The 23,818-nt window shown below is 41.9% G+C and overlaps 1 protein-coding gene across 1 annotated transcript; it reads left to right on the plus strand.

Annotated features, from left to right (window-relative positions):
* The first annotated feature begins 122 nt into the window (after window positions 1-122).
* Window positions 123-16,100, plus strand: LOC132991681 (uncharacterized). Its single transcript, XM_061060528.1, has 25 exons — window positions 123-352; window positions 1,051-1,216; window positions 1,455-1,661; window positions 1,982-2,132; window positions 2,949-3,013; window positions 3,323-3,415; window positions 3,896-4,137; window positions 4,256-4,436; window positions 4,650-4,844; window positions 5,509-5,659; window positions 6,102-6,217; window positions 7,260-7,406; window positions 7,621-7,771; window positions 7,920-8,092; window positions 8,189-8,324; window positions 9,172-9,312; window positions 9,426-9,463; window positions 9,638-9,755; window positions 9,880-9,983; window positions 12,513-12,749; window positions 12,873-13,013; window positions 13,152-14,934; window positions 15,013-15,081; window positions 15,139-15,207; window positions 15,311-16,100. Exons 1-25 carry the CDS (start codon window positions 231-233, stop codon window positions 15,535-15,537), a joined length of 5,223 nt encoding a protein of 1,740 aa, XP_060916511.1. The 5' UTR covers window positions 123-230; the 3' UTR covers window positions 15,538-16,100.
* The last annotated feature ends 7,718 nt before the right edge of the window (window positions 16,101-23,818 follow it).

Below are 23,818 nucleotides of genomic sequence, written 5' to 3' on the forward strand. Positions count from 1 at the left end.
GCTACATATACAGTTATATTTGATTTAGCACATCAGAGAGTCAACAGTTTGTCTGATTGTATCCTTGTTCAGCAGGGTTAAATTAGAACTTCTTTTTAAACACTGTTCAGTAACTGTTCATCGCCCCACAGGAGGATGAAACGATCGCTTCAGACTCGGCTGTAAACAACAGTTATGCATCTCCAGCTGCTGAAACAGTCAACGTACCAACAGCGGTGTACTCGGACTCGATGACGCATTGTGGCATCTGCAAAAGGAAACTGCGTGCAGGACGGAAAGTTTGCTTCCACTTTAAATCCAAAAAGAATCCAGCCATCAAATTACTCAACAAACAATGCTACAACTGCTCAGAGTAAGTTCAGGATATTTACTTTTTATATTTTTTTAGGATAGGTACTGCTGTCTCGCCCCGCCCCGCCTCCCTAGAGTCGATGCTCATGCAGGTTGCCATGACACGGACACTGAAGCTCTGCCATGTGAGAGCAGCAGGACAACTTTTGCACAATGTCTGATGCTAAAAGTGATAGATGGATAGATAGATGAATAGATACTTTATTGATCCCGAGGGAAATTCAAAGCATCCAGTAGCAGGTTACAAAGACGTACATGACATGAAACATTTGTTACAAATTAACTACAAAACCAACGCCCCCCTCCCATACATATTAACCCGAAAAAAGATTTAAAGAATACCCCTAGATGAATCAAAATTTTTAGCAATGTTTAAAAAGAAGAAAATTATCAAAAAACAGACATTAAATAACAGTCAGTGCAAACATTAAAGGTGCGATTTAAATAATTGAGGTTAGCGTTAAAGTGTCCAACTAGAGGCTGACTCTTGGGACAGCTGTGCAGATGGGAAATGGAAAGAGGAATATTTAGTACAAGAGTCACTGTGTGCTTTCCCCCTGCCATAACCGTGAGGTGTTATACAGACATATGGCCAGGGGGACAAAAGAGTGCAATCCATTCTTCGTGAATTACCCCCCTTTGTGTTAATCTGTATATCATTTTTCTCAGTTTAAATTCATTATGTTTTCCTTCTCTCAGGGTGATATTGCTCCCTTGCAGCATGATCCTGGCTCCTGTGGATGATTCAGGAACTATGAAGGAACTGTGCAGCCCCAAATGCCTCGCCTCCTTCAACTCCAAGAAGGCCAAAGTTGCACCAAAACCGCCTCCGCCGCAGTGCAAGATGTGCAACAAAGCCTGCATTGTAAGGGAACATACGGTCTGACTGTAGTTGTCCAATAACCCAGCGATTTTAATGAATTTCAATCTGGTATTGAGCAGATGTATAAATATGTTAAAGGCTGTCCGGCATTCAAAAGGACAAAACTAACTGATTAAAACACGGGAGATAAATATAACCAAAAGCCTTATCGTTTATGAAATAACTAATATCACAAATATGAATACCTGCAGTAAATTACACATGCTCTCACACTTTTCAGCCTCAGAACTCAAAGCTGACCCTCGATGGTTTCAAGCACACAGTTTGCGGCGACGCCTGCTTCACCAACTACCACCAAGTCAACAACTTGACCGTGGTTACCTGCGACATCTGTAGCTCCGCCTCCCTCCACAAACACTTCACCGTGAAGACAGAGGAAGGCAGCAAATCCATCTGCACCGACGAATGTCTGGTCAAGTTCAAAGAGGTACTGAAAGAGGACGTAGAGGTCTGTGACGGTGCTCAGGGGTCCAGGTCAGGATAAGACAAGAAAGTTTGATAAAGAGGCAACTTGAGAGTTTTCAGCTCTGATTCAAAAGGTTCAGTTTCTTTAGAACCGAAGATGAGCAGCAAAACGTCTTGGAAAAACTTGAACCTCTTGGATTAAACTCTGAAATAGAAGTTAGTTTTACTTATTCAATTTCATCAAGAGCGTTCAAGGTGGAGGAAGAGGCGAGAAATTCAGAAAACATGTCGACATCCTTCGGCACTCTTCCTCTTCTGATATATATTTCTGTGACTTTGCAGAGTGTTAAGAGTCCCCGGCTTTGCCCCATGTGCCAGACGTCCCATCAGATGTCAGACATGGTTGAAAATAAAAACGACGAGGGGACGTTGGACTTCTTCTGTAGCAACCGCTGTATGATGGTGCACAAGGCTCAGACGCTCACCTTGTCAGGTACTTCACAATCATTATTTGAAGTTAAACGGCAATCTCTCTCACTCTGTCCCGCTTCAACTGGCTCTTTTTTTTATACTGCTCCAGTACCTTTTCATTGAACTATAAAATAATGTATAAGCTATGGTAGCCTTTGACTGCTGACTTTACTCAGTTATGATGTTAAGTAAGAAACTCCCGAATTAAAGCATGACATCACATCTATGCTAGTGATTGTATTTGTTCTGGCTCTGGTCCTATCTGCCAGAAATCTCTCTCCATTAAAGGTCACATATTCTCCTCCTCTTCAACCAGTTTAAATAAGTCTCAGAGCTCCCCAAAACATGTGTGAAGTTTCTTGTTCTAAATCCACTCTGATCCTGTATTTGATAATGCCTATAAACCCCTCTATTTCAGCCCTGCTCAGAACAGGCTGTTTCTGTGTCTGTACCTTTAAATATGTAAATGAGCTGTGTCTGACCACGCCCCCTCTCTGGAAGGGCTTGGGTGACTCAGGCTTTCTCTCACCATGTCCTATTGTTTGCTGTGAGAAGGCAGACTCAGAGGGCAGAACAAACACCTAGCTGTGGGAGTGTCACCCACCTGGTGGAGGGGCTACTGCCCTTTGTGATGTCATGAAGGGAAAAATCTCCAAACGGCCTGTTTGAGCACACATTTTCTGAAAAGTGGAGCAGGCAAAAGACAGAGAGGATGGACTTTTCTCATCATTGGGGGGTTTATAGACGGATCAGGAACACATATTAGTTTTAGAAAAACATGGTGAAGTGGATTTTGCACAATATGTGACCTTTAATACATTAAATCATGTTTCAACAGGAAGGAACAGCCCAGTATGTGATAAGGAAGACAAACAGGTCAAACCGCTGCAAAATTTGGAGTTTGTGAGTATCACATATGTTCTGTAATAACTGTAATATGTCCTGAATGACTTCTAAACACACCTCTTGTTTGAGAAGCTACATCGACAAAAAGTTATCTTTAATTTTTGAAGTGATGGATGTGATGTACGGTCTGCTACAGGACAGATTTAGTTAAGCGAGGAAAAATAATTGGACTTTCATTTGCATGTATTTCCCTAAGTGCAGTGCAGCATTAACATTAGAAAAGAGAATTTACACAATTACTCCAGGCTTCTCTGTTAAATATGTCACACAGCTGATCTGTCTCTCTGCCCTCCACTCATCTTCAAGATTAAACAAGAGCCCATCGAGGAGGAGTGCAAGCCGAATGTCTCGTCCTCCATATCCACAGAAAGCATCAAGGACGAGCCTAGTATGGCTAAGGTGGGACGCATAATACTGTTCATACAACGAGGGGGGTGACAAACCTTTTTTACAAGGGAGAATAAAGCCTGTATTCCATGTATGCGTCACCATTAGGGAGATTTACAAGATGAGCTGCAGTAGAACAATGTTTATAAATGTCCATCAGGTGTGTCGTCATTGTGCACAACCTCAGTGTGTTCTGTTTTTTGTCTACAACAGTTTTGAGGGAACTGAACTTTATTATGTGAAGTATTTTGATTAAAGAAAACTGACGGATTGAAGGTTAAATTTACCCCCTAAATGCCTCTGATAACTAGAGCTCTATGTCCAATCTAAAGGCCTGTGAGCACTGAGTCTGTTTTTTCGGATATGTATTTTTTCCTTAGACGTTCTCTGAAGGCATATTTTTGATCCAGGCTTGTGTAAGCAGTCTTTCTGTTTTCTTCCAGAAAAGTCCTAAACCCTCTTTTGCTTCACTGTTTTCTGCGTTTTTGACAGGAGGAGATGAAAACTGAAGAAAGTCCGGTTCTAACCTCATCAGGAGACCCCTCATGTTCAGCTCCCACTGTCGCCGACACGGATCTGTGGGAATCGTGCTCCAGCTGCAGGAAAGCCCTGATGGACGGAGAGATAGTTTATCAGAGGAAGAACCACACAAACATCTTCTTCTGCTCCTCTGCTTGTCTTTTGAAGTTTTACAAAATGAAACAAGTTAAGAGGAGCTGCACCTTCTGTCTGCAGTGAGTCCAAAAAGTCATTTTAACACAGATTGTAGCCAACGATAAAAGTTTGTCTGAAGATATGGAACATTTCAATACCTCCTCTTTAAACTGATTGCATCCTTCTTTGTCTCCTCAGGGCGTTATCGCAGGCTAAGAAAGTCCTGCAGGCCCCGGTGGACGATGCAGGGACGATGAAGGATTTCTGCTGTCAGACCTGCATGTTCTCCTTCAACTACAAGATAATGATGCAAAGCAAAGTACCCATCGTGCCCGTCGCCCCACACTCACAGTGCAACGTGTGCGGCAGATATTGCATCGTAAGTGACTTTTTTAGACAGACTAGGGACACATGTTAGTTTTAGAAAAACATGGTGAAGTGTATTTTAAATTATATGTGACCTTTAAACTTTAATTCAAATCTTTATCAAAAAATCTATTTTTGACACACTTCCTTCTTGTTATTTTGGTTTACATCAGTAATGATTAAGAATCAGGGTTGACAGAGTCTCCTTTTGTTTCTCCTCCTGCAGAGTAAACATGAGATCATACATATGGAAGCTGTCAAGAAGATCTGCAGCGATCCCTGTTTTCTCCGTTTATGTAATTTAAACAACCTGTCGATCTGTCTGAACTGTCACTCGAACTGCAACGCACCGCTAACAATCAGCATGGAAGATGGCAGCAAAAGACTCTGCAGTGCTGATTGTTTCGCCCAGTACAAACAGGTAAGACAAATCTTTAAAAAAGAAAAACTGTCATTATTCAATTTACTTACTCCATTTTCTTTCTTTTTTTTTTCCTGAGATTTATTTTTGGGCTTTTTGTGCCTTTAATGGATAGATAGGACAGTGGATAGAGTCGGAAATCAGGGAGAGAGAGAGTGGGGAATGTCATGCTGGAAAGAAGCCACAGGGCCAGTGAACCCGGGCCGCCTGCTTGAGACGACAGCCTCCATACATGGGGCGCGCGCCCTAACCACTGCGCCACCAGCGCCCCTCAATTTACTTTATTAGATCTATTCTGCTGATTTATATTTAAATACAGACTTGAAATGTTGTGATGTTAGAGGTACATACTAAAAAAAATAAATACAAGATACAGTTGTTGTACAGTTGTTATCGTTATCACTGGACGTGGTCTCCTCCTGCTCTGAACGAGGCAAAGCATGGAGCTAAGTTGTAGGAAACGCCCGACCCCGCAGCTCTTTGCGGGACACGCCCACCTAGAAGATTCAATAAAAAAAATGCTTAATGCGGCCTTTCCTGGTCAAAATGTAAAAAAAAAATAGACGCCATTTCTTAAAAATCGAACATTAATCTCTCCTAGTCGTGAGCTGGTCTTAGATTTTTTTTCTCTCTTTTTCATTCTGCTGTTTTGATTCCTTTCCAGAAAATACAAACGCCGCAGTCCTGCTCCACGTGCAGCACCCAACTTTTAATGTCGAACATGGTTGACTGTAAAAACAGTGACGGCGAGGTGGAGCTCTTCTGTAACAACGGCTGTGTGGCGGCGGCGAAGATCCTGGCGGTCAGTTCATCAGGTACGGGACAGTCTCTGTTACGACCCAGCTCTTTAGGGAAAGGAGGGGTAACATCCGACATGTGGCTCCTTTCCCACATGTCTGTCTCAACAATTAAGCCAAAGAAAGTCCCAAAATAAATCTTGATGAAACCTAAAAGACTGCAAAGGAAAGATGTATATTGTTGTCTCAGTGCTCTGTTATATAAACCGCAGTCCAAATAGATAATTTATAAAGAATATATCAGTTTTTAAATCAACTTGAACAACTTGACATGAGTCATTAGATCTTAAAAAAAAGTTTGAATCTTGCAGTTGTCCAAACAGAGAAAGCCTAATCTCCATAAAATCCTAGAAACATGCTTTTATTGTGAAGTTTTTCATTGTTTTCAGGGACTCTCTCTCCTATTGAGATCAAAAATAAAAGTTACCAGTTGGCTGAGTTTGTTCTTTCTTCTCCTTAGGTGATCCTGTTGATTGTGACAGCTGTGGAAAGTCTTCAGTACCCGCCTGTCACCTCGCCGTGTCGGACGCCTCCATCAGAAACTTTTGCTCCTTGAGCTGCGCCATGACCTTTAAGGTGAAACAACCTACGGCGTATACAAGTAGTCTAAGGATTCTTGGACCAGTACATGCAGCTACATTAAAGCTGATCGCTGATAGTGTGTTGTAGATATTTGATGTTTTTGTGCCAAAGCCTGTGACAGAATCCAACGAGACACACAGTATCTCAAAAATGATTTTTATCTGAAGTCCTTTTCAGACTGCTTGTTTTCTCAACAGTACCGCATTAAGCTCATCACGTCTTTGTACGTTCATATGGAGTGCTGTCCTAATTGTGTTTCTGGTTTGAACATTTTTCGGGATTCAGCACCCAATTGTTTTACGTTGAAAAGGAGTTGAGCGTGTTTTCTCTGTCATTATCCGTGATTTCACAAAATGCCATTTGACAAAGCAGGAGCTCCACATACACAAACCCTTTTCACACATACGGAAATCTCCTGAAAAACTCAGGAGATTTCCAGGAGGAGCTGTATGTGTGAACGCAACAGCCAAATTTTTTTTACTCCGATATTACCCGGAGTTTATCCGGCCAGACCCCTGGTATTTTTTCCGCGGATAATCCGGAGGAGCTGGTGTTAGAATGCAGCAGGATATTCTCCGGAGATTTCAATTTCAGCCAATGAAAAGATAATGACGTTTATATACAGTGACTGGCTAAAGTGTCTGCCCGCAACACTGCATCTCCCCTGCTGTCTTGCCTCTGTGACCCCTCTTTGCTAGTGGACCTATATAAATGCTCTGACCAGACTGCTTTGCATTGTGGGAAACATTCACGAGAAGACTAGTCTGATGCCTACTTACTGCTGATTTTTCCTGAATCAGTGCACAACTTTTTTTTTAAACTGCAGATCTCTCAATTGTTAGCAAACTGCATTTTGGCCGGATCAGTACGTACTACTAGTTTAATGGGCGGTTTTGAAATCAGCCACACCGACGTTTGTTGACATTAACATGCTGAGTGTCGGTGCTCAGTTTGCTCTGTGACCATCATGTATTAAATGTGCGATTAAAATCTTTTGCATGCTTTTTACTGTCTTTGTTTTGTTTTTTTGTCACAGCAATCCCAGAGAGACGAACATGTTCCCACTCGCCCTGCTGGAGCCTCCCAACAAACCCAGTGTGACCACCTCAAACCACCAGAGAAGCTGAAATGTGCAAAGTGTCGACGCAAGATGAAAACCACACCCAAAGTCATCCAGAATAAAGTTTGTTTTTGTTCTTTCCTCCAGATATATATTTTTTAATCAGCCTGAGTTAGTTAAACATTCAAAGAGCAGGTGAAAAGTTGAGCTTGTTATCTTACTGAATCTCATGTTGTGTTTATTGATTCGCCCAGTTTTATATTGATCGGTTTCCCCTTCCTCATAACTGATTCACTAAACGACGACATGTCTGTGAAAATTTGTGTTTTGTGCACAGGGCAGGATGCATTTCGTGTGCAGCGCGTCCTGTTCTCAAGCGTTCAGGAGGGACAACAAGATTGTGGGAAAGTGTGAACACTGTAGGAATGAAAGGATCGTCAAAGTCGTCATCAGAGTCAACGACAAGGACTGCTACTTCTGCAGTGCTGGTACGACTGATGCTGCATCACGGGGCTCGGGCTTCTGCTGCACGACAGCAAAGAAAAGTGTGAAACTCAGTCTCTCTCTCTCTCTCTCTCTCTCTCTCTCTCTCTCTCTCTCTCTCTCTCTCGCTCTCTCTCTCTCTCTCTCTCTCAGGATGCAAGATGCTCTTTCAGCAGGACTTGAAGAAACAGTGGGGGGAATACTGCCAGTCGTGTGCTTACTGTCTCTCCATCTCTAAGACGGTCATAGTGGAGCGCTACGGAGACTCTGACCAGGCGTTGTGTTCTTACGACTGCAACTTGAAGTACAACCTGCTCTTTAACCATGTGGGTAGAGGTGGGAAAAGAAAGTGTTCAATTTTGACTCAATAAGACGTTCAAAATGCTAACAACTCTTTTTTTTTTGTCTCTGCTATCCAACAGTTTGCAAAGTGCGACACCTGCGGCTGTAAAGAAAAACTGACGCAGAGTATCGCCCTGATCGGAGAGGTCAAATACTTCTGTGACATGAAGTGTCTCCTACATTTCTGCAACCAACACGCCCAAATGGCAAACAGAGGTATGAACTGCAGCTGCTGTTTGATGTTTGTTTTCTTCTTCTTCTTCTTCTAACTCTTTGTTACTGAATGTCAGCCTCGTCTTTAACTCATAATGCTCGAAAAAAAAAAAAGTTTTGTTCTACAAGGGAGCAGTGCAAGATGGAAAGACTCAAAAAGTCACATGGCAAAGTAGGGGGGGGGGGGGTAGAGGTGTGTCGCTGGAGGAGAGCGGAGGCTTCAGAATAGCTGAGGTGTCGCCAAACAGCAGTTTGTTTTGGTTTCATGCTGGTGCTCATGGGCGACATCTACTGGATCAAAAAGTCGATCGGGGCGCTGGTGGCTCAGTGGTTAGTGCGCGCGCCCCATGTATGGAGGCTGTCGTCTCAAGCGGGCGTCCCGGGTTCGCCTCCCACCTGTGGCCTCTTTCCCGCATGTCATTCCCCACTCTCTCTCTCTCTCCCTGATTTCCGACTCTATCCACTGTCCTATCTCTCCATTAAAGGCACAAAAAGCCCAAAAATAGTAGTCGATTAGTCCTCCTTTAAAAGAAAAACTCTTTTCTGAAATAAAAACCCAGTTTTAGCCTCAGCTTGACACAAGGCACATAACATGTGGTTTAAAACTAAGGGAGGCATCATTCAAAATAACCAGGTACGAGTTTACAATTTCCTTTCCATCAACAGTGACCACCACAGGTACATTTTGTGACCTGCTCTTGGAGTTGGTAAACAACATTAGATTGTTCTTATCGGCATTGAGAACAAGTTTCAGCTCATGCAGTGTATTCTGCACGGCAACAAAAGCATACTTATTGTGTAAAAGGTTGAATCACTAAAAGATCCTTTTTTTTTTGTTTCCTGCCTGCAGTCTCTCCACCTCCTCGATCCGTCAGCGCAGAGGAGTCCTCCCCGGTCATCACTAACGTCATCTCACTCGCTGGTGCTTTGGCTAAACAGACGAGTTCCTCTGCCTGCTCTGCACAGCGTGGCTCACACACACAGACGTGGTGTACGTTCAAACTGCTGGACACCTTTTAACTACTTTTAACTTCTTAGTAAACATCATATTCTTTGTGTCCGCTGCTCTTTTTTAATGATTCCAACTGTGATGTTTCCTGACAGCACCTGCCCCCGACATTCACACAAAGGTCGTTGGACATGTAAGTTTTACTCGGAGACAAAGTCATCCATATGTTGTAGTTTTCTTTGAGGTCTTCTGTACTCTATTTGGTGTATTATTCGATATACGACACACTTAATAACTGCATGTTAATGTAAGAAACAGTATGCAGAGAGTACATGCTTCATTTGTATTTTTCGATGTCCTCCTTCAGGCCGGTGTTCAAACAGTTCCTAAGGAGCTGAAGAACAAGTCCATGCTCTGCACCCCGTTGGTCCATAACAAAGGAGTCTCCTGCTCAACACAGACCGTCGACGCAGAAACACAAACAGGTATCATCGGCTCCAAGGATGTTTTTTAATTCGCAGCACCTTCATGATGTGTTACGGTTACACTTTTCGCTTAATGTAAGTCAATAACTGATGTTTATATTTTTGTCTTCTCTGTTGTGTGAAGAAAACTCTGACCCCAAAGCCGCCGCCTTGCCCTCCTCTAATGTTCCTTTGTCGCTGAACATGTACAGCCAGAACACACCGAAACCTCTAGGCCTGCCCGTACCGGTATGTACAACACCTCAAACCAATAAGACTTTACTTTTTTTAAACACAATATTAAACATTACAGCAAGGAAATTGGTCTCGTTCTATAAAGGTATTGTTTTATTAGGTGGTGTGTTGTTGGGGCCTGAGTTATGCAACCAGAAAAATCACTACTTGTCATTAAAATGACTTGAAGCTAAAGCTGCAAATTCTGGTACTCGAAAAATTCTGACCCAGTTCTTCTTTCCCTGTAACTTCTATTTTACAAAAATAATCTTCTTCTTTGTTGACTGACTCATCTTTTCATTTTTACTTCATAACAGTGTCTTCTATAATAACAGATTTCTTGCAGTGGTTGTGTCGGTTTATGTGCTTTTTATTCCCTCTTCGGGCGCTTGGTTGCTCCATATCTGCTTATTGTCAAACTTTATTTTGCCCCAGAAATCCCCCCCCCATCCTCCCCCTTTTTGACATTCCTTTCTTTCCTGTCACTCTGTCCTTCAGACTTCTCAGTGAAATTTCTCCTCGATAGTCAGTCTCTTAAATTATCAGTATCAAAGTTCAATCTACGTCCTCTGTCAATACTCTAATACTCTTTTGTTTATAATGTATATATACAGTATATAGCAACCTGATCAAAAATCATGTTAATTTCAGAACCTTTGCACTCCAGATTTTACTTTTGTCTCCTGTCTACAAGTGATGTTGTTGTGTTTTTATGAGGGCTGTCAAAATAATGCATTCATTTTGATTAATTAGTAACAGAAAAAGTAATGCATCAGAATAATTAAAGAGGTCATATTATGCCCTTTTTGGGGTTCGTATATTTAATCTATGTACCTACTAAAGTATGTTCACAATAGCTAAATGTACTGCCGCTCCGTGCAACGGCTCGCTTCTGACTCTCTCTCTAAGGCTCTGAAGTGCCCACGTTCAGAGCCCCCACGTGTGCCAAGTCTGATCTGATTGGTCGGCCTGTCTGCTCTGCCGTAATTGGTCAGTCGCTCAGCCACTCTGGCTCCCGAGGGCCGGGGAGCAAAAACATTAGCACCTTAGCACTACTGTGCTACCGCAGGCTGCGGCATATCGTGGGCGTGTTACAGAAGTTAACGGGCGTGCAACATGAGCTGCAGGGCTTGCCACAACGAGCCAATGGGCTTAGATCAGTGATCTCACACTGACAATGACGTCGGACTGACACATTTTTATCGAGGGGGGCTAGAACCGAGCGTTACATGCAGCTAATGCTGCAGCTAACAGGAGGAGGTAGGAGAAGCAGCGTTGCACTCTGAAGTCATACATCACTGATCATCATACAACTGTCCACAGCAGCGTTGTGAACTCGATGAAACACACGCTGTTGATTTGACTATTTTATACATGTGACCACCATCAGGGATTGATTAATGAGACAGTCAGTCCTCGATCTCCTCCTGTACGTGTGTGCCTCTATCGAGAAACACATGCTCTCTTACAAGTGGCAACCTCTGGTGTTGAAAGATTAAGCCAATGTGAAAATCCTCCAGCTCATCAAGGGTCCTCCAAGAGCTGGAAATCACATTCAAAAATGCTTTTACAGCAGAAATGAACAAGTTTACAGCCTGGTACGTTTTTATTTCATGAACAACACAAGTTATACATAGTTGGGTGTTCAGCTGATCTGATTGACAGCTCTCAGCCTGTCGTTAGGTTGACTGAAAGTTAGGCTGAGACAGGATTTCCAACATGGCGGCTGCTGCTGATGAGCCTCCGGAGCCCCACACATCACACACACACACACACACACACACACACACACACACACACACACACACACACACACACCTCATCACACATCATGCACAAACCACATTGTTTTCACAAATGGCTGGAATAGTTTTCTGGGTCCAGTTATGATGATGATGGAGGCCCGAAGTACAAGTTTAAAACGGAATCGGAGATCCAAGTAGGTTGATCTCGCAAGTGTTACGGTGCGTTCCATTTACCTCGGAAGTCGGAGCAGAAAATGACATCGCACCCGAATTTACCGCTTTCCAGTAACGAGTTAATAACGACTCCAGGAGTACCTTTGTTTTGTTAGCTTATACCAGGTAACAACAACACACTGACATGTCCACAGATACACGGGTATCGGTTAAAATTGTTGTAATTACACAATAACGATACTACGTTACTAATAAACAATAAGGTACAGCTTACACTTTACCGTTGATGCATGTAGCAGCCATATTTGATTTTAGCTCAGGCTACCGACGTTCTTCCGAGTTTCTGAGTTCCGACGTCAGGGTGCGTTCCTGATGACGTATCCGACTGGAAACTCAAAATTTTGGACTTCCAGGATGAAATGGAGCGCACCGTGTGATTTACTTGAATTCTGTATTCAAACGTCAATTATGCCATGTCAAAGTTTTGTACTGTTGAGATTTATTGTACCTCATTTTGACTGTCGTTTCTGTACAGATCAGGTGGTTAATTACCTGTAGTTTTCGGCAAATTGATTTGTTGTTACTGTAAGTGGAAACTGTTCTGAGTTATTCCTGTCCATTTTAGGAAGCAGGACACCAGGTGCATTACAACTTAACTGATGGGCAACATCCCGATCGAACAATGAGACCGCACTCCAAAGATCCTGCAGCAGATAGTTGTCCCCAAACACCACAGGAGATGGACATCTCAGAAAGTGATGACGATGATCAACAAGAAAGCAGTGATGACGACGATCAACAAGACAGCAGTGATATCCTGGTGGATTCATGTTCTACCACTGAAAAAAGATTCTCGGATATGGTAAATAGCGCTTCAATTACCTAACCAGAGTCCGACTACATTGCCTGAATTGTATAAAAATGCATGATAACTTTCAAAGAAAATGTGTTAATCCTTGAGACCTTTTTTTTGTCATGGTTACAGGACCAAAGCCATGCAGCAGATAGTTGTCCCCAAACCCCACAGGAGAAGGACATCTCAGAAAGTTACGCCGATGATCAACAGGAAAGGCGTGATGGCTTGGTTGATTCATGTTCTCCCACTGAAGAAGGATTGTGCGACATGGTAATTAGTGATTTTATGACCTAACCATAGGAAGAAAAGTCCAAGACATTTCTTGATGTAAAAGTAGTGAGGGTATGATTTCTTTCTATAATTACTTGCAAATTAATAGCTGGATCCCATTTCTTACTGGAAAAACAGGTTTCCCCTTCCCCGGAAATGTCTGAGGAGGAAGTGGAAAAAAACCAGCAGGAAGAAGAAAAAGTAACCCTAAGGGAACCATCAGTGGAGGCCCAACAAGTGACAGTTCCAAGCAACCCTGAGCCTCGCATTGAGGTGAAAACATGCTCAAACAAAACAAATCAGAGGATCTACGATAAAAAGAGCTACTGCCTCTATTGTGAGAAGCCGTATGGAAAAATTGCAAGACATTTACTGCAATCGCATTCTGACAGAGCTGAAGTGGCTAAGATCCTCACACACAACCAAGGGTCAGCCATGCGGAGTCTTCTGCTGAGCAAAGTCAGAAACATGGGGAACTATAAACACAACTGTTCAGTGCTTTCCTCTGGAAAAGGACAAATCGTAACGAAAAAGCAAGCAAGCCACCCATCCTCCCACACGGACTATCTGCCTTGCAAGTTCTGTTACGCCATGTATATAAAAAAAGACATCTGGAAACATCACATGCGTTGTAAGCTCCAGGTGAAAGAGGATGGCCCGGTTAAAAGGAAAGCTCAAGCAAGAAGATCCCTATTGTTGCCTCATTGCCTGTACAATTCAGATTCCAGTGGACTGAAAGAAATTCTGGAGGACATGGCATGTGACATTGTTACTAAAGTTGTGAAATCAGATGTCCTTATAATTGCCTTTGGAGAGAGGGTGTTTCCCAAAGACAGAAAAGAGGGACAACACAGGGCAGATATTAGAAATAAAATGAGGCAACTTGCCAGACTTGTTCTAGCAGCAAGAGAGATCGACCCGGAAATTATCTCTCTGAAGGACTTGATAAACCCTGGAAAGTTCGGCGCGGTTCTTGAGGCTGTTAAAACAATGGCTCGGTTTGAGTCAGCACAAAGTGTTATGGCTCCTTCGACAGCAAGCAATCTGCACCATGCCCTTTTAAAGGTGTCACTTATACTGCAAGGACAGGCACTGCGTCAACAAGATGGAGACTTACAGGCTAAAGCGGAGCGATTTTCCAGGTTGATTGAGGTTAATGCTCAAGAAGAATTATACAAAAAGAAGTGGAACATCCAAGAAATTTTGCCTCTATCAGAGGACATTAAGACATTAAACGACTACTTGAAAAGCCTTGAAGAGGTCCACAAACAGGCACTCATTGAACATCCATCCCAAGAGGCATGGAGTGAGCTCTCCAAGGTTACACTGACACAATTGATATTATTTAATCGACATTGTGAGGGAGAAGTTTCTAGAATAGAAGTCCAAACCTACCTCCAAAGGGACAAAAGCAGAATGACCTGCCTGACCCCCTTTGAGAGAATACTGTGCGAGAATCTCCTCAGAGTAGAGGTCCGGGGGGAAAGGGGCCGCAAAGCACCCTTTCTCTTCACAAGAAATGTACAGGAATCTGTGGAGCTTTTGATTAAGACGAGGGGTAAAGTTGGAATTTCAGCAACAAATCCCTACATTTTTGCCGTTGCTTGTTTTGGGTCACAGGAGAACATTCAGGGACGTGACAGCGTGAAACATTTTGCAGAATCTTGTGACGCAAAACATCCAGAAAACATCACATCCACCAAGCTAAGGAAGCATGTGGCCACGGTTTCACAGCTCCTCAACCTGCAAAATCATGAACTAGACCAGCTGGCAACCTTCGTGGGTCTTGATATTGAAGACCACAGACTACCTGAAGCATCTCTCCACATGACAAAAGTAAGCAGGCTTATGTTTGCACTGCAAGGTGGAATTGGCAAAAATGAAGGAAAAACCCTGGAAGAGTTGACACCAAACCTCAACTGTAAGTAAAACACTCAATACTTTCGGTGTCTGACAAATTGCTTTATACACACAACTTATTTCAAACATTTTCTTGCAGCTGAGGAATTTGTAGACTCAGATGTGGGTGAGGTCCAATCTGAGCAGACGGCTTCCACAAGTCAACAAGGTAAGGTTTCTGCTGCAAGAAGTATAGTGGTTGTTGAGAAAAGCAGTGCGGTTTCAGGAAAGTCAGGGGCTGGATTTAAATCTGAGGATAAGGATACATTATCATCACAACCATCACATCAAAGGGGTGCGATATTCCAATACCTCCAGAAATATTGTCTTGACATGAAATGTTGGTTGCCATTTCCTTCTTCTATTATTTCACTGGTGCACTTTTGTTTATCCTACAGTGAAGAGAAGGCCCTGGTCACTGAGGGAGAGAGAAATCGTTGAACACCACTTTAAGCACTTCGTGGAGGAAATGACGATCCCGAGGAAAGTGGACTGCCAAAGATGCGTCGATGAAAACCAAACTCTGAGAGATAACCGAAGAGACTGGAAGGCGGTGAAATATTATGTGCACAACAAAATAATATCTGTCAAGAGAAAAGGGAGCGAACAGCATTCAAGCCAATAACATTGGGGGCCAAGAATCTTCAGAGTGGACATTTTAAATCCCTCCTGGAGCTTGCACTATGGAGTATCATTGACTTGTGCCTGAGTTCTGGGAGCTTTGCATCAGTAGAGCATCAGTCACAACTTTGGTACATGCCAGTCGAGCACCATTCTTTATTTCATTGTGTTCTGTTTTATTGTACACATGAAACAGCAAAACCTTATTGCTCAATGGAGCATCATTGTGTTAAACACAACAGAGTTTACTACGTTGATAGATTTCATATTTAACATTAACAAGGTATCAGTGGCTTTGTCCTGAGCTTACAAAATTTTAATTTGATGAGCTTTCTCTTTGGGTTTCTCTTTCCATTATCAGGAGTTCAGTAAAGCAAGCCCTCGGTTAAGGAGTGTGTGACTTTGTAAGCATTGTAAATAACACTTTTGGCTTATTAAAGTGCGGCATTTTTTTTTTACTGTTTATTTGCGGCTGTCTTTCATGTAAAATAAAGATTGGGATTCGAAACATAAAAATAACTTTTGTTTTATTCTCCTACTGTTTTTATTGTAATTGACCAAAATACCCTGTTCACACTGTGTTTGGCAATAAACTTCATTTAGATTTGATTAAGTCCTTATGTTGTGCCATCATATAAACTCAGTTCCATTGTTTAATTCTGCACCATATTAAAGCACTGAAGTTTTCCACCTGCAGCATTTTAATTTATAACGTTATTTACACAGATTGAAATCTTCAGGAAAAAAATGTGAGTTTTTTTTCCCCATTACAACTATGCCGGGAAGTTGTTCAGTACACCCAGTATCCCATGGGCTACATAGATGTTTGTTTTTGTTTTACACTGGGTTTGTGAGGTTTTTCAATCCTCTGGCTGACTCATACTTGTATCAAGAAAATGTATTCCCACTGCCATCCCGTATTTTTTATAACCATGCTAAATCATGAGCTCTGGCAATGATAATGTCAGTATCTGAAATATGTCAGCAAGTATTTTTGTTTCATTGACTAGCAATATACAGATGGATGTTTGTTAAAGTTCAATACTTGATTCTGAATCGTTACAATGACGTAACTGCTGGTAGTATTTAACTCTCTTATACCAGAATTTTCTATTTTTTTCATCCATGCAGGAGTGAAAGTGTCCCTTCTATGCTATCAAGGAGGGCACTTGTGTCACTAAATTCCAGTAAACAGCGGACCCAAGTCATTCCATACAATCCGAGAGTGGATCTTTTCTGTAATGTGTTCAATCAGTAGATGAAGTGTACAAAGTGGCTGATTAAGATTCATGTCCATGTGAAAAAAGCAGAGATTTATATTTTGGGACTGAACAACTTTAAGGGCTTGCCAAAGTCCAATATTACATTTGTTTTTAGTAGCCAATTAAAATGAGTCCTCGGTTGGTGAATATGTAACGACGAGAAGGTCCTCAAATTGATAGGAAAACAAGTGCACACACACACACACACACACACAGACCTGCTGATGCGGGCTACATCCAAACTTGAAACTTTGAATAGGCTTACATCTATTGATGTGAAATATGTCCCGTTCAAAACTAAGCTACGCCTGTCTCTGTTTCAAAAGCTTTTAAAAAGATTCCTTTCAGAACCACGTTCCTTACAATGGTTTCATTATGTAATTGACAAGGAGCTTTTGAGTGCATCACCACGACACACGAACTGTAGGTGAACACACGTGTCAGCCTTTTCTCTGAAGGGCTCATTATTAGTCGTCAGTGCACGAGTCTGAGTGGAGTCATGACCCTTGAAAGTCAGGGCTCAAGTTGGACTTGAATACTACCACCGTGGTCCTTACACCAATAAAACTGAGTCTGATTCTGATGTTTGACTGATTTGCTTTAGGCAGAATTGCCTCCAGCTACCATTATCAGATTTTACAGACTCTGCTTTTTCCCCCCAAACTGTCCAGCTGCCTGTACCTGTGTTTCTTCCTGGGACACCAGACAGCCTCAATGAAGCTGTGAAATCGACAAAGGAGGAGATCAAGCCCGACTCCTCTAAGGGAGAGCTCAACTTGAAATCTGAAAGAAAGGAAGCCCAAGATGAGAGGAACGAGCCAAAGGAAAGAGAGGCGACAATGGAGGGAGTTGGGGGTCTTGTTGAGCCTCGTTCTCAGCTCCCACATTCATCTCTTCCCCATGCTGTGGAGATGACACAGAGCCCTGCACAGGCTCCTCCAACATCACCACAAACTGAAGGCAAACACAACAAGAACAAGGTTACAAACTACTTGTTAAATGAGTGTCGATGCCTAGGTATCATCTGTCTGTTGAGTAATCTTTTCTCTTGTCTCCGTTAAAGGGTCGTGAGCTGCAACATTTCTCCGAGGAGTATGAAGAGGAAACCACTCCCAGAGGCTTTTCCAAAGCGGTTTTAAGAGAGCACCAAAAGCTGGAGAGTCAGTGTGGACCTGAGGCCTGGAAGAGATGGATGCAGCGGAGGAAAACACAAACAAACCCGGAAGGTGTTTCTTGTATGTGTTTCTGTGTTTCTTATTAAATTTTTAAAAGATGTGTATTCCCCATGAAACGCAACATCGAGAGCACAAACTACAAAGTAAAGAAATGGCTGACTCACCCTCTTTCCCGCTCTCGCCCATCAGCTCCTGCCGTGACATTAAAGGAGGAGGTTCTTCACTGCTCTGCCATGGAGCTGAGTGACGGTCTCTGTGGTATCATCAAAGAGGTGAAACAGCCTGATGGAGCGCCGTACCCCTACGATAAGCTGTTCTACCTGTGTCTCAGCATCCAACAGGCAAGACTACAGCATGTTTGTTGAAAAGAGAAAACTGTCTGGGGTTGACTAGTAATTAAACAGGCACACCAAATATAGAAATGTTACAACCAGAAGGAGGTCTATGCGACATTTTACACATAAATATAGCAGAAATCAAACCTTTGTAAATGTTTCTCTGAGTTATGACCGTCGACAAGGATTGAGAACTGCGAGCCCCGCTGGTTGTATCGTTGTCGGATCTGTGTTTACATAGTGTTTACGTGGACGGGACGGCCTTGCTTGATTTAGTTAAGACTAGAGAAAAGAATGACATACTCACTGCTTATTTGAACGTCATGTAAGTGTTTTTAGATCTCGGTCATTCTATGTAAATCTATGTACAATATGAAGCTATGATTAAACCAAAGTGTGATGGCATTAGCCTGTTAACACAACAATGCAGGACACAGGCAATTGCAGCTCAAGCCGAGGTCAACTTTGACCGCCGCTTGTGCTAAACTCCTTTGTTTCTTCTTTTCATAAAGTTCTTTTCATAATACTTTTTCCTTTCCTCATTAGAAGTGTTGTACAGGTGTGATGTTATTCACCTTATTCATGTCATCTTTGTATTGTCTCTTTTTTTTGTTCACATAATCTGAACAGAGTCAGTAAAAGGAAAGATGAATAAATAATGAACATGTTCATGATTCTCCTTTAAAGGTTTAAGAGTATTCCTCTCATGAGTTTTTTTTCACAGTTCAAGTTGTTGTTTTTTTTTAACCTACAAACTCTATCTCTCAGAAAATGTAGTTTGGTATTTATAAAGTGTGAGTATTTTTCTGACGCTATAAATATTGGGAAGCTAACATATGTAGCATCAGCGTCCTCTGCTGGAAGCGTCAGTGCATGTACATCTAGCCTTTGATTTTTTTTTTGTGTTCTTGTCGTTGTTTTGTTGTTTCTCTTCAGTGCCTGTTTGAAAACGGTCGTGTGGAGAACATGTTCAGTGATTGGATGTACAACAAGTTCACCAATGAAATACAGAATTTCAAAAGAGGAGGTAAAAGAGGAGTGACATTTTTCTTTTTCTTATCCCTCTTCCACTGCATTTTTTTTAAAAGCAGGACTTTGTAAACTTTGTCACATGCACATTTGCATTGTTATCCAACACTTAAATAATGTGTGTGTGTGTCAGATGATGATGGAGTCCCAGCGAAGAAGCGTAAAGAAAGACGGCGGTATCACCGTCATGATGGAGAACACAGAACCCTCTCCGCTGTCCGGTCAGATTCTACGAGTTCTACCTCTCCAAGTGGTTTGTACCTTTATGGTTTTATTCATTAGGCGTGATTGTGTTGCTGCAGTGGTCTGTGTTTCCGTGTTACCAGGTACCAGGTTCAATGCCAGTTCGAGGCGGGATATTCGACTGAGAATCACTCTACAGTAAAACACCTCTGCTAGCTGCACTCGCTCTCTAAGGAAAAGGAAGCATGTTGTGATACTCTATGATCAAACTTAAACTGAAGATTTCAGAGGGAGCGTTGATAACCCCTCTCACATAACTGAGCCCCTTGGTACCACGTTTTGATGGGTAGCAATAGACGACATAACACCGGCATACAAAACAGCGCTGAGTGTGGATGGATGGATGGTTTGATGGATGGATGGATGGATGGTTGGACGGATGGTTGGATGGATGGATGGATGTTTGATGAATGGATGGATGGATGGATGGATGGATGATGGTTGGATGAATGGATGGATGGTTTGATGGGTGGTTAGATGGATGGTTTGATGGATGGATGGTTGGACGGATGGTTGGATGAATGGATGGATGGTTTGATGGTTTGATGGATTGTTAGATGGATGGTTGGATGGATGGATGGATGGATGTTTGATGAATGGATGGATGGATGGATGGATGGTTTGATGGTTTGATGGATTGTTAGATGGATGGTTGGATGAATGGATGGATGGATGGTTGGATGAATGGATGGATGGTTTGATGGATGGATGGTTCGATGAATGGATGGATGGATGGTTTGATGGATGGATGGATGGTTTGATGGATGGATGGTTTGATGGATGGATGGTTGGATGAATGGATGGATGGATGGATGGATGGTTGGATGGATGGATGGATGGATGGTTGGATGAATGGATGGTTTGATGGTTTGATGGATGGATGGTTGGATGGTTGGACGGATGGATGAATGGATGGTTGGATGGTTTGATGGATGGATGGTTAGATGGATGGTTTGATGGGTGGTTAGATGGATGGTTTGATGGATGGATGGTTGGACGGATGGTTGGATGAATGGATGGATGGTTTGATGGTTTGATGGATTGTTAGATGGATGGTTGGATGGATGGATGGATGGATGTTTGATGAATGGATGGATGGATGGATGGATGGTTTGATGGTTTGATGGATTGTTAGATGGATGGTTGGATGAATGGATGGATGGATGGTTGGATGAATGGATGGATGGTTTGATGGATGGTTAGATGGATGGATGGTTCGATGAATGGATGGATGGATGGTTTGATGGATGGATGGATGGTTTGATGGATGGATGGTTTGATGGATGGATGGTTGGATGAATGGATGGATGGATGGATGGATGGTTGGATGGATGGATGGATGGATGGTTGGATGAATGGATGGTTTGATGGTTTGATGGATGGATGGTTGGATGGTTGGACGGATGGATGAATGGATGGTTGGATGGTTTGATGGATTGTTAGATGGATGAATGAATGGATGGATGGTTTGATGGATTGTTAGATGTTGGATGGATGGTTAGATGGATGGTTAGATGGATGGTTAGATGGATGGTTAGATGGATGGTTGGATGGTTGGATGGATGGTTAGATGGATGGTTAGATGGATGGTTAGATGGATGGTTAGATGGATGGTTGGATGGATAGATGAACTGTTTTGTCAAAGAAAGTGTGAAATTAGTCCTGCATTACAGTTGCCATATTTACAACATAAAAATATGTACAGAACATCTCAGGACGATCCTGTACATAAAGTTTAAACTGTGTGTATTATACAAACAGTCAGAATAAAAATCCATGAAGCCTGTGTCTCTTCTGCATCCACTCACAACTCTGTTCTCTCCTTTGTTGCAGCTCAGAGTCGGTGAGGAGACAGCCCGGCCTGTTTTACCTCCAGCCAGACCGCCAAAGTGTTCCCAACAGCCCTGTGTGGTTCTCTTCCAGCCGTCTGGACGACAGCATGATGGAGGCCATGCTTGTTCGAATCCTCGCCGTCCGACGGAGGTGGGGTGAGGATGAGGGTGATTGGGATCAGCTGACGTCAGGGGATCAAAATACCTGAAGAGGAGGAATCAGAATGAACGGCAGTGAGAGAGCAAATCCTTATTTTACAAAGAGAGATGATTGTATATTTTGATCTCAGTACCATCTATCAATCAGACTTTTGAAGCATCTCAATCTCACACCTTAAATTAGTGGAACAATCAAAAACCTGTCGTCTGGACAGAAGCCCTCAGCGGACATGCATCCATTCATTTATTTACTGGATTTTACCATTTTAACGAGTAATTTCTGGACATTTTCTCGAGATCTTAACTTACTTTACTTCTTATATCGACATAACAATGCTCATTTATTAATGATGTGTTAATTTCAGGTGTTTTCTTTAGATCTTATTATCATATTTTTGGTGCTTTTTTTTTAGGATATCTTAGCTGGTTTCCTATTAGAACAGATCTATTTCACCTCATTATCCCGAGGTATCAAAGCTTGTTTTCTCATGATAACGTCATCATTTTCTGCCGATCTATAACGAAACAACAGACCGTTCACTGTGATAGATCGAGACGTACCATGCTGCCATGATGAGGTAAGGTTAGCCTATTTCTGTGTTTGTGTTGAAACTTTTCAAACTCTGCGATCTTGAGAAAAGAATCTGAAATGACTCGTTACCGCTGAGAGATGGAGTAAATTAAATCTATGGATGTATGTCCGCTTAGGGCTGCCGTACATCTGCGTGTTTGTAAGACGTCTTAAAGACGACCAAACAAAACACTGAAGGCTCACATCCTCGTTTTAGGATTCTTTTGATCTCCTTTCAGATCAAATCACACGATTATGTTAGAAAAGTAGACGTTCTTTCAAACAGCTCTGAGACGACTCGTTAGTTCTTCAGCTTCAAGTTCTTCAAATTGTGGTCTGCATGTTTTATAATCCCTGAGGTGTTTCCAGTTCATGCTGACTGTACACACACACACACTCACACACACAGGTCGACTCACCTGTTTGGTCGTGTCCTGGCGTTTGAAACAGGTTGTGATCTGCATATGCGTACTTCTCCGATGGTCCCATTTCCACATCTGGAACATAACTCTACTGACTTCAGATGAGACTGCAGACATGTCTTATTTGTTACTCACAGCTTTGTGACAACAAGCGGAGCTGCCTGTATTTGGTATTTGATTATGGTGTATACTTCATATCAGAGATCAGTTAACTGCTTCAATTTAACTGAGAAAGATTCCCAGAGTTATGACACTGTGGGCTAAATAAAAAAAATGCACTTCCAGCTAAGCGTAGCAAATTGTGTGTGTGTGTGTTATACCTTCTTTTTTTTAGCGATATAATATTTAGAATTTTTAAACAAAAATATCTAGCATTACCTCAAATATTTCCGACTGTTATGAAAGCCAGAAAAAATCTTTTAATTGTAAAGTTTATGTAACGAGATATATCTTCTTGTGGCGGCCGCGACATGTTTATCGTTGCCATGGAAACACCGGATGTTACATCAAAGACCGCTGCGTAAGGAAGTTGGAGCTGCTACTGAAAGCTGCTGTGCTGTTGCTGTATGTGCTGCTGAGATAAGAAGGTAATGTAAATTATACTTGGATACATTAGCTCGTCTGTAAACATATTCTCTTCCTCAGGTCTGTTTCGCCCTCGGTCTTCCTACAACAAATGAAAGTCAATAAAACTAAGGGTTAACACAAGTTGTGATGTCATGTGATCAAAATAACATGACTTCATAGATTAGAATGATACATACCCATATCTAGACATACTGTTTAGACAAACTTAATGTTAAGGATATGCATTTCTTATAAATAAAACAATCCTACTTTTTTTATCTGGATGTTTTTATGATATGCTTGTTCATCAAAAAATATTATATTATGTTTTAAATAAATTCTATAATTGTTATTTTAAATTAAAATTTCCTCTGACCACTTTAGGAAACATGTTTCCTAAAGTGGTCAGAGGATCCATCTTTTTAGGAATAAATAACCATGCATTCGCTTTTATTTTTAACACCGTCTATTTCTTCGGTTGTGTGTATATTTCCTTGAAACATGTTTCCTAAAGTGGAGCCATTTCTTGACTTATTGGTCGTTTATTCCATGCTGAATGACATATTTTTAAGAAACCTTAGTACATCTCTGGTGAAGATACGATTAAATTGGTTATGTTGCATATTTCTGTGGAAAAACCCAGTTTTGAAGACTTGTCGATCAATTAATCAACTAGTCAACAAAATAGTA

The sequence above is a fragment of the Labrus mixtus genome, chromosome 16 (genome assembly GCF_963584025.1).
Source record: "Labrus mixtus chromosome 16, fLabMix1.1, whole genome shotgun sequence".
NCBI lineage: Eukaryota > Metazoa > Chordata > Actinopteri > Labriformes > Labridae > Labrus > Labrus mixtus.